The sequence below is a fragment of the Hippocampus zosterae genome, chromosome 9, assembly GCF_025434085.1.
Source record: "Hippocampus zosterae strain Florida chromosome 9, ASM2543408v3, whole genome shotgun sequence".
Lineage (NCBI taxonomy): Eukaryota > Metazoa > Chordata > Actinopteri > Syngnathiformes > Syngnathidae > Hippocampus > Hippocampus zosterae.
The window spans coordinates 3,116,089-3,131,276 of NC_067459.1; the positions used below are offsets into that span (position 1 = coordinate 3,116,089).

Consider the following 15,188-nt stretch of genomic DNA (forward strand, 5'->3'; position numbering starts at 1 on the left):
TAGCTCAAAGAAAGTGAAAGCTCAGACTGAGGCAAGTATTTTTGGAACATTGCAAAACTTAAAAGAGGACAAACCCAAGCCAGTGAGAGATGAGTATGAATACGTCTCAGATGAGGGAGAACTGAAGATTGATGAATTCCCAATACGACGGAAAAAGAACACCATGAAGAGAGAACTTTCCTGTGAGTATTGTTATTTTTTTGTTTTTGAAGTGTATGTGGGTACCAGCATGTTTAAAATATTTAAACAGTGATGATACCTGATACGGGCTGTTCGGTCACTATACCGCCGATGTCAGAGTTTGGTTCGCATTGCCGGCAGTAAGTCGGAATCGTTTCCAGTGGGGGTAGGACTCCGCCAAGGCTGCCCTTTGTCGCCGGTTTTGTTCATAACTTTTATGGACAGAATTTCTAGGCGCAGCCGAAGCATTGAGGGGGTCCGTTTTAGTGGCCTCAGTATTGCATCTCTGCTTTTTGCAGATGACGTGGTACTATTGGCTCCTTCAAGCAGGGCTCTCCAACTCTCACTGGAACGTTTCGCAGCCGAGTGTGAAGCGGTTGGGATGAAAATCAGCACCTCCAAATCTGAAACCATGGTCCTCAGTCGGAAAAGGGTGGAGTGCCCCCTCCGGGTCGGAGAGGAGATCTTGCCCCAAGTGGAGGAGTTTAAGTATCTTGGGGTCTTCTTCATGAGTTGGGGCAGGAGGGAGCGTGAAATCGACAGGCGGATCGGTGCAGCGTCTGCTGTGATGCGGACGTTGTATTGGTCTGTCGTGGTGAAGAAGGAGCTGAGCCAAAGGGCGAAGCTCTCAATTTACCGGTCGATCTACGTTCCAACCCTCATCTATGGTCACGAGCTATGGGTCGTGACCGAAAGAACGAGATCCCGGGTACAAGCGGCCAAAATGAGTTTTCTCCGCAGGGTGTCCGGGCTCTGCCTTAGAGAAAAGGGTCATCTGGGAGGGGCTCAGAGTCGAGTCGCTTCTCCTCCACATCGAGAGGAGCCAAATGAGGTGGCTTGGGCATCTGATTCGGATGCCTCCTGAGCGCCTCCCTGGTGAGGTGTTCTGGGCATGTCCCACCGGGAGGAGACCCAGAGGAAGACCGAGGACACGCCGGAGAGACGTGTCACCCAGCTGGCCTGGGAACGCCTCGGGATCCCCCGGTGAGAGCTGGAAGAGGGTAGCTAGAGAGAGGGAAGTCTGGGCCTCCCTGGTTGTGGTCCAACCCTTGATCAAGAAACCTGTTCTTGATCCAGATGTGCTGTCAAGTTTCAGGCCCATTTCCAAACTGCCTTTCATTTCCAAAATTCTGGAAAAACTGATGCATATGCAGTTTAAATTTTTCTTGGATGAACATAACATCTTGGAGGTCTTCCAGTCATGTTTCAAGACGATGCATAGCACGGAGTCAGCCCTGTTACGCGTTTCTAATGACATCCTCCTGGCAAATGACTGGAGACCACGTGTCTAGTTTTATTGGACTTAACTGCAGCATTTGATACAGTGGATCACAGTATTCTGCTGATTCGTTTGCAGCACTTGGTGGGCATTGGTGGCAGTGCTCTTGAGTGGTTTAGGTCCTATTTAGCTGACAGAACCTTTTGTGTCAGCCTTGGCTGCTCTGAGTCACGCACTGCTCCCCTGTCATGTGGTGTTCCACAGGGCTCAATTCTGGGGCCTCTGCTGTTCTCGCTGTATCTGCTCCCATTGGGATCCATCTTAAGGAAACATGGTATTCCCTTCCACTGCTTTGCAGATGACTGCCAGATCTATGTCCCACTAAGCAAGAAAGACGCCGTTTCATTAAGGCCACTCCTATCCTGTCTGGAAGAAATCAAAACCTGGATGGCACAAAATGTCTTGAAATTCAACGAAAAGAAGACAGAGGTGATAGTGTTTGGTCCCAGTGGCCCTTGTACATTCCATACTGTAGACTTGGGCCCCCTGTCTCCTTATCTGAAATCAACAGTCTCAAACTTGGGTCTTAAACTGGACAGTGATTTCAAACTCGATCGGCAAATTGGTGCCGTTGTTAAATCCAGCTTCTTTCACCTTAGACAGCTGGCCAAAATAAAACCTCTCCTCTCACATGAACACTTTGAGACAGTAATTCATGCCTTTGTCACATCCCGCTCGATTACTGCAATGCCCTTTACTTTGGAGTCAGCCAGTCCTCCATTAAGCGCCTTCAGCTGGTCCAGAATGTCGCTGCTCGCCTCTTGACTGGTACTCGTAAGAGGGAGCATATAACTCCTACTCTGGCATTCCTTCACTGGCTCCCCATTCATTTTAGAATTATTTTCAAGATCCTCCCCTTTGTTTTCAAATCTCTGAATAATCTCGCGCCACCTTACCTCTCTGAGCTCATCCGCCCCTACACATCTGCCCGGCGCCTCAGGTCTGCGGACCAGTCTTTGTTAGAAGTACCAAGAACTAAACTGAGGCTCAGAGGGGATCGAGCCTTTTCTGTTGCTGGTCCGAGACAGAGGTGATATTGTTTGGTCTCAGTGGCCCTTGTACATTCCATCCTGTAGACTTGCGCATTCACACTTGGTTCGATGACAACACCGGAGACGTTTTATTTTCAGTACGCTTGCTACTACACCGCTGAACTCAAGACATGCCTCAGCGCACCATCAGTCAGACAAACACAGAGAAGCTCCACCCACTTTTTTAATATGGCCACGGAACACTGAACCTTCCACACAAAATAGTCGCGTCAGTGGCATACATCGTATTCAACAGGCTACCTGCTCTTTATTCACCAGAGGCTCAACCTAGTCTCTTATTTCTCTCCCAAAACAACGTTTTCTCCCGCTTGGTGTACCTTAGCCTTCTCCGCTACGTACAATTTCTGTTCATAGCTTGTAATGGTGGTTCTCGCTGGCAATTCGTAGTGAAGTCGTTCGATGCAATGCGAATGATTTCAGCTTGAGTCGAGCTCTGGACAATGTTGACAGGCTTGCATGCAGTAGCCATACTACAGAAGCTATGGCTTCAGCAAATTTGTTCTTCGTCGTGTCATCCATTTTCTTCGCTTTGAAATGATCCATAGCTGTCTGTCTGAGAGGAGGGGGCGGAGTACTCATGTCAGCTGTGTGCTTGGCCATTAGGTGGTATTTCAGACTCGACGTGCTATGATGATAGCTCGGTTTACGACTGCAAAACGTACAGGTAACTTTGGTCTTCTCAGTGGAACTATCTGGCAGCTGGCGCAGTAAATATTTACATTTTGCACATAGAAAACTGAGTCATGATTCCATGTTGATCGGAGCATTAAAATGGGGAAAAATGGGACAAAGAAATTAAAAGGAAATTCAGAAACGATAAAAAAATGCATGAGTAATCACGATTAATTTTTCGTGAATTTGAGTTAATTATTACAGTTGCATTTTTAATTAGATTAAATATTTTATCGTTTGACAGCTCTAATAAAATGCATCAAAATATGAAACAAATACATGTTACAATTAGATTACTGTGTTGCACAATACATTTGATTTGTGCATCATGTAAAAAACAAAGAATATTGTCAAGAATAAAAATTATGGTCATTTAACGGTTATTGTGTGTGTGTGTGTGTGTGTGTGCGTGCGTGCGTGTGTGTGTGTGTGTGTGTGTGTGTGTGTGTGTGTGTGTGTGTGTGTGTGTGTGTGTGTGTGTGTGTGTGTGTGTGTGTGCGTGTGCGTGTGCGTGTGTGTAAAAAACATATCTACGCTCACCTTGACAGATTCACAGATGATTGGCCCTTCCAAACACTCATATCCGCGTGTATCGATCGGAAAGAGGCCGATGTGTAGCATTTCAAGTATTTTAGGACATTACCAAAAGCAAAAAAAAAACAACAACAACAAACAGTTACCTTTATCTTCCAATACATCACCACAAGAACGTCAAACTTTGACAATACAGTCTAGTACTTCACAATAAATTTTTGTCAATATAAAAACTTTGTTCTCATCCACCTTTGGCGATGTCTGCAGTCTTGATTCTGGGTCCTCCATTCCAGTGTTTATCAAACCCTGGGCCACAGATATTGTCAAGTGTGCCACAGGAAATTATCCTGTATGTATCGCCTGGAAGAGTAATCATGTACTACTCCTCCATACCGGTAGGGAGCAGCTGCAGCGAGGGAAATTGCCTTATGCTTCGAGACAAGCAAAGTTTCCGACACAAGGCAATACAGTATCTTTAATTTTAATTTACGTTTACTGGAGATCAGTGTTGTGTCCAAGGACCGGCAACCCGAGGCCAAGGCCAAGGCCAAGGACTTGACTCCGAGGCCAAGGCCAAGGACTTGACTCCGAGGCCAAGGACTTGGAAAATTTTCCGGGGCAAGGCCAAGGCCATGGACTTGAGAAATTTTCCTAGGCCAAGGCCAAGGACCAAGGACTTGCCTCCGAGGCCAAGGCCAAGGACTGATTTTGAAACTGAGGCCGAGCCGAGGACATGTATAAAACAATGCTATCATACCACTTGGCAGGTCTTCATGATTTGCAACACCCCTCCATCATAACCCTTTGCACTTCCTAACGCTTGAATGAAGTGTTTTTATTCAAATAGTAGAACACTCAGGGTACGTGTTATTTATACTGAGAAAAAAAAATCATATGGTATACATTTATGAATTAATGTTTTAGTGTTATAGCTTCTTAATATGAAGTAAATCAACACTCAAAACGCATGATGTGGCACGGAACACGAGTTGAGAAATGACTTTGCATAGAAGTCAATCACTGACTGCAGAAAAAGCGGTAATCTCTCAGTGATAATTTTACAGTTTACCGGCAGCGAGTCCCAGGGACTCGCTGATCAGAAAAATATGATTGCCATTATGGATTGAGAGAGTCCCAAATTTCAAATTCTGAAAGGGTCTACTTATTCAATTGCATATGATAATAACATCACAGTGCAGAGGTACCGGGTTCAATTCCAGCTCTGACCTCCCTGTGTGGAGTTTGCATGTTCTCCCCGGGCCTGCGTGGGTTTTCTCCAGGTACTCCGGTTTCCTCCCACATTCCAAAAACATGCATGGCAGGCTGATTGAACTCTCTAAATTGCCCCTATGTGTGAATCTGAGCGTGGATGGTTGTTCGTCTCTGTGTGCCCTGTGATTGGTTGGCAACCGATTCAGGGTGTCCCCCGCCTACTGCCCGAAGACAGCTGGGATAGGCTCCAGCATCCCCCGTGACCCTAGTGAGGATCAACCGGTTCGGAAAATGTATGTATGGATGGATGATAATAACACAAACAACAACATACATAGAATGATAAACAAATGCTGCAAAAATTTAAATAATTCAGGAGGGGACCCATTTTTCTATTTTGACTGATGTTGATAATCAAGAATTCCGAAACTCAAAAGTATATATATCAGCAGCGGTGTACTCCAGGTTTATTCTAAAAGATAAATGGATCAAAAACTGGTGTATTCATGAAGCATCATCAGAGTATTTTTTCCAATCTCACACTGCAATGAATAATTGATTGGTAATCATTAAAACAGGTAAGTATTGATGTGGCTTGACATCCTCTTCCCAAGATGATGCATGACTAATGTTTTATTCATAAAGTTACCATGCTACAACCAGTAAATTATAGAATAACCAATACTGTTTCAAAATATTTTTCACAATGATTAGCCTACAAATCTAATGACAGACTTGCCTCGTAATCGTGCCTCGCGTTCTGTGCATACGATGCATGAAAAATCAGGCAAGCATTCCCATTTCTTAAACATCGCAATTAGTAGACGGTGAGTTTTTTTCGCCGCCATCTCAAACTTTCATCCACGCGATTCCTCAGTTTGCGGACTAAAATAACAACCCGCATGCGCACATAACGTCATCTGTTGTGCCCCCCCCCCCCCCCACAGCCCCCCAACACTGAAAACAAAATGAAAGTAAATTAGAAGAAACACACTCACACACCAGACCACATCACAAACACACATACAGGTGCAGTGAAATCGTGTGGATCACACAGTCAATTCAAGTGCGGTGACCTTTATAATTAAACTATTTTTCGGTACCGTGAAAATGACGCCACGGAAACGACACGCTACCGGTAACGATTGTTACTGTGAAATCCTCAGGCTTGCCGTAGTTTTTTTGTTTGTTTGGTTGTTTTGACTGAGAAACCTCCTTGCATCCCAAAAACGCACGTTGTTTGGAACTGTGCGTCCCGTGGGAAAATTATGCGTCTCGGATGCGGGACGCAGAGGCAACGAGATGGCTGATCTCTAAACATTCTCTGAGGACTACTATTATTACCACTCCCACTAATACTACATTAATTAATTTAATACCTTCAAATTCACAATAATCATAAAAATTAACTAAATTAACCATGATTTTAAACTATGTATTATCAGTATTCATTATTCCAAACATGAGAAAGCATTCAGCAAACATAACTGGAATCGAGCAAAAGGACTCCGAATCCCAACGGCCAAACCCGGAAGTGAAGTGCCGGCATTATTGATTCCAGCTGTAACGCAAATTACTTGGTTCAAACAAACATTCTAGTGCGACCGCACAAACGTCACGACTGTGCAAAAATAACTAAATAAAAGAAACCACTGTTACAGAAATGCTATTTAAACTGCCGATCGCGAACGCAACAAACCGTGATTGAAATTTACTGTGATGCCACTCTTTATACGTTGCGCTAACTGTTACCTGTCAGTGGCAGACCCGCCCCTCTAATGCGCCAGAGTTAATCCATCAATATGGGTTTCCTTGGATGGAATTTATTAGATTCCTTCGTGATTTTTGCGGTCCTTATACAAGGATTTCGAGTCCCTAATCCCTCATTGTGTCCGAGGATCGGCAATCCAAGGCCAAGGCCAATGACTTGACTCCCGAGGCCAAGGCCAAGGACCAAGGACTTGACTCCAAGGCTAAGGCCGAGGACCAAGGACTCTTCGGTCCTCGAGCCGGTCCTCGAGGCCAAGGACCGGCTCGAGGAACACATCTCTGCTGGAGATGCAACGGAACCAATGTTCCCTCTAAGCTGCTCAACTGCGCACTGGTCGCACACTCTCAGCGCACAAGAAAACCTATCCAGCGCAGTGAACGCACTGCAAATGAATTAGATATATCACTTTTTTTTTCTGTATCAATTTGCTATGTAACTCAGTGAGTGACACGCGTCACAGAGTTAGCCATTGTGGGCGGGTCCCTGATGTTAGCATCTAATTCATTTGTGCTGCAAAGCATTCATGGAGAGCAGTTAGCTTATTTAGCCGGTAGGCATGAATCATGTTGGGCTCTGGTGCTGTCGAGCTTTTCATTTTTGATACTCTTGCTTCGATATCTGTCACTGTTATGAGTACTGGTTCTTGTTCTGGGATGTTGCTGTGCTCTGCTTGTAAGTCTCCCAGCCATTGGGGAATGGTATTGTGTGACACTTCCTTCTGCCAGATCCTCTTCCAGTGTTGCTCTGTCTCACCCTTGGATGGGTCTGTTACAGTCTACCATTGATGCTACCTTGTCACGAAGAGGAGACCCTATTGAACAGTATTTAGTTTATTCTCATAGCCTTTACCCCTCTCGTGTACCTCTTCAGGCGGGTACTCAAGGCAGTAAATCTTTGCTTGGCAGTCTCAAATGCCTCACCTGTGCATATCTTCCTATATTCCTTGGGCAGTTCTTGAGGTTCAGACATTTGCTTTGCACTGTTAGGAGATTAAGGTCTCCAGATCGCCTTATTTTTGCCTTATGCTTACCCCAAGCCTTCTCTTCCACAGAGGTGGCTGATGCTTCTTACGGCTATTTGTCTCATAGCCAAGCATCTCTAGGATAACTGATGTTTCTGATTGTGCGGCTTGGAACCCACTCTTGATGTTTGGGGTGATGATGTAAACACTCCCCGAATGATCATCATCTTTCCCCCTTGCCACAGCATCTACTGCAGATGATGCACACTGTAGCTCATCCATCCCCAACTGTGATAGCAACTTCCTATTGTTGATGTTTGAACACTAAGCCCGCAGTTACTTCCTACTCAGTGCTGAGTGGGTTTTCTGAAGAACCCATGCCTCCCACATTCTCTGCATGTGTCGTCCATTGTCAAATTGCATCAGCAGCTTGTTTTCCCTGTTCAATAAATGTCTTGCTAATGCCCTGGTACCCATATTTTCACCAGTGTGTCCTGGTTCCCAAATACCACGGCCAAGTGTTGATAGTAAGCATTTTGGTCTGTGAGAAAATTACATTTGTATTTAAGGCCTTAAGTAATGAGTCAAGTACTACATCAGTAGATTTATGGCAGTTTCATTCAACGTCACAAATAATAAATTCACTGAAGTAGTCAGTGGATATTATTGTGAATAAACAAACACTGATGAAACCAAACATATACAGTCAATCTGTTTTTAATTCTGATTATTGCTTTGCAGTTTTGTCAGAAATCAGAGCACCTATTCAACCAACCAAAAAAACAAAGACCAAGCCCTTGGTGTCAAAGGTATGTAACTACATGGAGGCTATTTTAAACTGTATTGATGATCTGGAAATTTGATACCAGTTGCATGTTGCTCTGTGATGAAGAACATTTATGCGGTATAAACAGAAAAAAAATCTAAATAAACAAATTCAAACAACAGCAAGGACCTACACCTTTTTCTGACAGAGATATGTTGAGGGACACATGTCCATCAGCGGGCTTGTCAGGGAGTGACCGGCGATTCGCTCCATCTCACTTTTGGTCAATGCCAAGGAACCAATCGTAGGACGACATAGGACATGCCACACTCTGTGGCAAGACGGACAAAAATTCTGACATACGGACTTTTTGTGTCCTGGTCGTAAACTGGCATGCCAGACCAATTGTTGAGTATGTAACTACATGAGCTCAGCCGCAGTAATATCAAAATGGGCCAAGACATCAACATTTGTGTGTGACTGTCTGGTCAAAATCAGGGTACTTGCGTGTCGTCTGACCTTGACATAAGAAGAACAATAAGCGTCTTCGCCTCTTTCTGGTGCTATTCTCATTCAATTTTAATGTTACTTACAAAGAAATTGGTTACAAAACAATTGGTGTGAATAATAAGATATGATAGGCTCCAGCACCCCCCGCGACCCTCGTGAGGATCAAGCGGCTCGGAAGATGAATGAATGAATGAATAATGTGATAGTTAAGTACTATTCTGCACAAGAAGATAATTTTTTTCTCCACTGTATGGAAACGCATGAGTTGTAGCAAAAGTTGTCATTTGTACATCAAATACAGTTCAACACAATTAACCCTTTCAATGCCTGCCATTATAGAACAAGTACCTGTTGAGTGCTAGACAATTTACACCATTCTGACTGATCTTTCAAGGCTCACGGGAACTTGTGTTTTATGACAATGTAAACATGAAACGGATCAAGGAAACATTAGACGCTTCTTTTGTCACACATAATGTATGTGTCTATGTTATCCGGGGGGTTATTTTTTTTTGTAATCAGCAGTAGAACATGGATTGGTTACACCCAAATGAACCAATTCTGGACCAAAGAAGAAACACAGAGGACAGGTTTTTCAGTATCATAATCAGATTTATTGACCAAGTATTTAAAACACACAAGGAATTTACTTTCCCATTTACAACTTGTCCAGAGGAAAATAAACAAAGCAATCATTAACAGGGGGGAAGACAGAACCAAAAATATGTTGGTCAATTGATCAGTCTACATTGATCCAAGGTGTGATTCTGAGTGAAAATGATTGTTCGTCTTTGTGTGCCCTGCGATTGGTTGGCAACCAGTTCAGGGTTCACACTGCCTACTGCCTGAAGACAGCTGAGATAGGCTCCAACATGCCCGCGTCGCACGTGGGGATAAGCGATTCAAACGATTGATGGGTGAAGATCTTGATAAATTGTTCGGGAAGCAAATTTCAAATTGTAGGCAGCTCTGTGAAATGTGATTTGGTCCAAAATTTTGGTGCAACGCAACGAGAACAAAATGTTAGTCTCGGGCCCTGACATGTGGTAAATCCGGTATGCAGTACAACTGGACTGATAAGGATCTGGCTATGATCTTCCTACGCCCCATCCAGATCAACAGAGGTATCACAATGACATATTTTTTGAAAGTTATCAATAAAAGTCATTCCATAACCTATTTTTAAGACATTTAAGTCATACTTATAATCGCAAATCCATAAAAATAGAGATGAAAGTCCCCTGGATTTTCCCGGAATTCTGGATTTGAAAATTGAGGAAAAATTGCCTAAAATATATCCGGATATTAGTCAACAACATTGAATGAACACGCGTTTGAGTTTGTTGTTTTGCTTTCATGGGCGTAGCCATGTCGAGGCACTAACACTAGGAACAGTAACACCCCTCCCCTCGCATTCTCTTGGCCTTGCCATATCGCAGGGATTTCGAAATTTCGGCGAGAATGGAAGCCACAAAGGATGCACATGTGCACACAAAAGGCAGATTAATTGAATGTCGAGTATTTAATTCATGCGTGATCGGCCAGGTACGGGCCCAGCGCAATGTTCAAACAGGTAGACAGGCAAGCTGACATACATGCAATAGACGCGAATCTTAGGGACACGTTCAAGTGGTCATGGCTTGAGGAAAAGGACTTGAACTGAGATTTTTTTGTCCGACTACCGGTACATTAGAAAAGTTGACAAACCTGGTAAGTCAGTTAAAATTTTATATGTATTTTCTGGAATTTTCAGGAAAGTCCACTTTCATCTCTAATACATAGTTGAGGTACTGGCATGAAAGCACGTATTGTTCTTTTTATGTTGAAGGGGCGGGTTTGGGTTCGTAGCATTGGTTGTCTCACTGCCAAATGGCACTCTGCATAGTCATTTGTATTTGATTTATTTACATATTTTTTCAACTTTATCAATTTTATTTATTCATTTGTTTTGAATGTCTATTCACTTGCAATTTGTTTTCTAGAATCAGAGTGCTGATTCTTCAGATGAAGAAACTCTACATATAGACACAGATGCCAAGCCCGAGGGTAAATGTCGCTACTTAAACACAAAAATAAATAAAAACAGTGGCAGTGCGGCAGGTATTCTCGACTTGCTGCAGGCCAGCAAGCAAGTGGGTGGAATTGACTACAGCACCAACAGGTAGGCACATCACATACTTTCTTCTGCCTCACTTGTTGTCTTTGTAAACCTGTGTACCTTTTACACTTACGTTGGGTAGGAGGCAACTATAATCAAAATGGACTCTGTTTGTTAACTGTTAAATATTTACTGTGGAGATCGCAAGTTCATTGTGAACATTCCTCTTACGCTCTTATGAGTAGACGGCTGAATGTCCACTATTATTGGTAAGATCTGTGCATATTCATAAATGGATGCCTTCTACTTACTGTTAGAAAACAGGAATGAAATTGGGTTGTGAGAATGTGACTTCATTTCCTAAGATTCTTGCCCATGCGGGGGCCATGATTTAATTCGTCCTCACAACACAGTGAGTCATTTTTTTATTGTTGTTATTATTTTTATTATTATTATTAGATTTCTTTTCTAAACTACTCATACAGACTACTATAAATGCAGGGTTAAAATAATGTGGTTATCATAGGATAAACACAGAAGAGGAAATTGAAAGGCAAATAAAGCAGAGAAACCAAATTCTAAAAGAGGAGAATGATTCTTGAATATGGGACTAAACCTAATTGGATGATGATGACTTTATGCTTGAACAAAGTTGAGATTTTAGAGTTACCTCACTGCTTTTTCAAAAACCTTAATTGGAAACTATCAACTCAGCATATGCTGGTAATGTTTCAGTTGTTGAATTCATGCGTCGGAGTTGGTTCTGTATTCTAGACTTGGAGATATGAATGTATTTCTTTTCATGTTCAGGCAGGCCTCACTCGTGCAGACAGCAGTAGGTATCAGGTGGAACAAAAATGTCGAAAACAGAAGTAATGGCTTGTGCCTCTTGGATTTGGCCTCTTGGCACAGTAGCACTTGCAAATTTGGGGAGGCCGCACCGTCATCTCCACAAGGCCTGTATGTGTTTCGTCGAAAGACAAGGGCTTTTACTCCCACAGTCTTTCAGCCGTAACGAGCTGGAAAAACACAAGACTCATAAATGGGAAATGGGCTGTCACTTGGTACTCAAAGCGCTTCACGCTGTTAGCTCATTTATCTACTGATGACGTAGCATAAGGAACAACCACGGGTTCACTGTCTTTCTCATGGATACTTTGACATGGTTGCAATGGCCGGGGATTGAGCCCCCAACTTCTGGGTTGAGAGATGACCACAAATGAGAGCGCAGCACATAAATCATACATTTTAAGGTGTCTTGCTGGAGCCTGGCCTCTCGCTCCTTTGCTCGAATCCTGGTGACTTCCCACTTGTCAAGGTTCGACGCAGTCAGTACCCACTTATTGTCTTACATATAAACAAATCCTCACAACATTGAAGTTGTTCGAATTACACCTCTTTCATCTCAGATGTATTTGTGTAAATTATATTTACAATATGACAAGACCTGTTTTTCTTTTTACTTTTAAATGTTAAAGTTCACACAACCAAAACAATGTTGGATACATGCTACTACATCTAAAGTCAGGCTACTTCGTGTAATGAATGAAATCTACAGTATATGATAAAACAACAAACTGTGTTGTTCTGGGGTTTTTTTTTTTTTTTGGGAGCACGTGCAGGGGATTTTTTGTGACGAATGACATTTACATTTTAATGATCCATCCTCGTCATATAGTATTTCAAAAACTGTAGTCAATTAAATGAATCCTTTAGGACAAGTTGCAAAACTATAACCCCTGTAAATCTGCAAAAATGGGCCAAAAATGCACATTCAAAAATTCATAGCTCACTTCCTGTACAGTTTAGATCATGGCCGCAATTGACAGACCCATTTTGTTTTCCTCGTTTATGACAACTTTAAAATATTAATTATTTCACGCAGGCCGATGAGTGTGCAAAGTTTAGTGAGGTTTTGTGAATTTTTCATTGTCCCAAATATGAAGTAATGGCAAGAACTAAAATTCCAAGCAAAGCAGAGTAGATATTCCCCCTTTGCATTCCTTTGAACTCGATTTATCTACATTGTTTGCAACGGCCTTCACCCTGGGCGGGTTGAACCGGCTTCTTCCTTGGCGCGCACGACATCCCTGATCATGGCGGCCCAAGCGCGGCGATCCTGTGCCAGGTCAACCGACAGCTTCAGCCAGTCCTGGTTCCACCGTCTCAGACCCACCACCAAGGGGCCGGAAAGATACGCGAGGTCTTCTTTCATCGTGGTGGCCCAGGTCTTGACTTGTCCACCACGCCGCTTGCGCCAGGCTGGCAAAGGAGCAGGAAGGAGAACATCTCTGATCAACTCGCCCTCCTGGTGGCGTGCCGCATGCCCGAACCAACGGAGTCGGCGTTGCAGGAGACACGCTGGCAAGGGGCTAAGGTGCAGGCAGCGACGAAGGTCAGCAGTGTCGACCCGGTCCGATCGGCGGCGGCGGAGAATACGGCGGACGCAATCGTTATCAAAGACTTCCAGCTTGCGCTGGTCAGCCACTCTCATAGGCCAGGTCTCACAGCCATAAAGCAGGATGGTCCGCACGATCGCCTGGTAGACACGCCCCTTTGTCACTGCCGAGATCTCGCGCCGACCCCACAGATGGCGTTGTAGGCGCACGAAGGCGGATCTGGCAGCCCCGATGCGATGCACGACTTCTGCTTCTCCTTGCCCCGACGGAACCACAGAGCAGCCGAGATATGTGAAGGAATCAACGTTTTCCAGGGTCACGCCCTCCAGTGACAGCGACCGTTGGTCAGCTGGGTTGGTGAGGGAGGACATGATCTTGGTCTTCGAGGCGTTGATGCGCATTCCAACGGTCATGGCCGTTCGATGGATTTTCATCAGCGCGTTTTCAACTTCCTCGAACGTGTTTCCAAGTAGAGCGATGTCATCTGCGTATGCCAGGTCCGACACTGCGACATCTCGGCCGACCCTCACTCCCTCAAAGCCATGGAGAGCAGTGTTGAGAATGTGGTCGATGGCATAGTTGAATAAGGTTGGCGAGAGCGCGCAGCCTTGTCGGACACCCGACCGCACCTCAAAGGTTTCTGATTCGCTGCCGTAGGCCCGCACTCGGACTCGGGTTGACCGGTAGTACCCTTGGATGAGCCGAAGCAGTTTCACAGGGATCCCGTCAGCCTTCATGATCATCCACAACACACCCCGGTCAACTGAATCAAATGCTGCGGCAAAGTCGATGAAGCACACGACTGTTGGTTGTTGGTAGGCCCATCGTTGCTCCAAGGTGCGACGCAGGCTAAAAAATCTGGTCTACACATCCCCTTCCGGGGCGAAAGCCACCCTGAGTTGGGCGAGTCCGGTGGTCACTGGCCATCGTTTCAGCAGAAGGACGACGAATGCTTTTGCAGCCACATCGAGAAGGCTAATGCCTCTGTAGTTGGCGCACAGCTTCTTGTCTCCCTTCTTGAAAAGGGGTATTAACACTGCTTCGCTCCAGTCATCCGGGATGGTCTCGGACGTCCATACGGCGTTGTATACGCGATGAAGCCACGCTGCGAAGACGTCAATGTTGCTTTTGTAAACTTCCGCCGGGATGCCGTCTTCACCTGGGGCTTTATTATTCCTGAGCTGAAGCAGGACGCCTCGAATTTCGTCTACCGTAGGTGGGTCCGAGCTGCAGTCGTACTCCTCATCAATTGCAGGAAGCACAGGCGCCAACACTGGTGGTGGGTGATTGAGTAGGACTTCGAAGTGTTCGCGCCAACGTTGCAGCCGTTCCTCTAGGGAGGTTATCACAGAACCGTTCACTGTGCAGATTGTTTCGCTGACTCCAGCGGATTTCCTGCTGGCCTTCTTTACCAGCTGATAAAGCTTGCGGGTATCTCCCGCAGCGGCGGCCCTCTCAGTTTCTTCGGCAAAGTCGCACCAATAGGCATTTCGATCTGCCCGAATCGCCCGAGTGGTAAGTCGCCGTAGTTCGCGGAAGTTGGCTGCTCCCGTTACTCGCGCAAGCCTGGATCGTTCTGCAAGGGCCAGAGTGTTTGCAGTGATCCAGTCACGGTTCTGGCGTTTGGTGGAGATGAGGTGTGAGCGTGCAGCTGCAATGATGGTAGATTTGAGTTCTTGCCACTCCTGCTCTGGCTCATTGGAAGCCGGTTGTAGTTGAGCGAAGCGGTTTTGGACCTCCACTTGAAAATTCTT

At 44.8% G+C, this 15,188-nt stretch overlaps 1 protein-coding gene across 2 annotated transcripts in view; it reads left to right on the forward strand.

Annotated features, from left to right (window-relative positions):
• phf2 (PHD finger protein 2) overlaps positions 1-15,188 on the forward strand; it is a 90,978-nt gene that overhangs the window by 59,758 nt on the left and 16,032 nt on the right. For both annotated transcript variants that reach the window (XM_052075067.1, XM_052075066.1), the window contains 3 exons: positions 4-182; positions 8,403-8,470; positions 10,920-11,098. In XM_052075067.1, the coding sequence (XP_051931027.1) occupies positions 4-182; positions 8,403-8,470; positions 10,920-11,098 (426 nt within the window). The remainder of the gene's footprint in view (positions 1-3; positions 183-8,402; positions 8,471-10,919; positions 11,099-15,188) is intronic.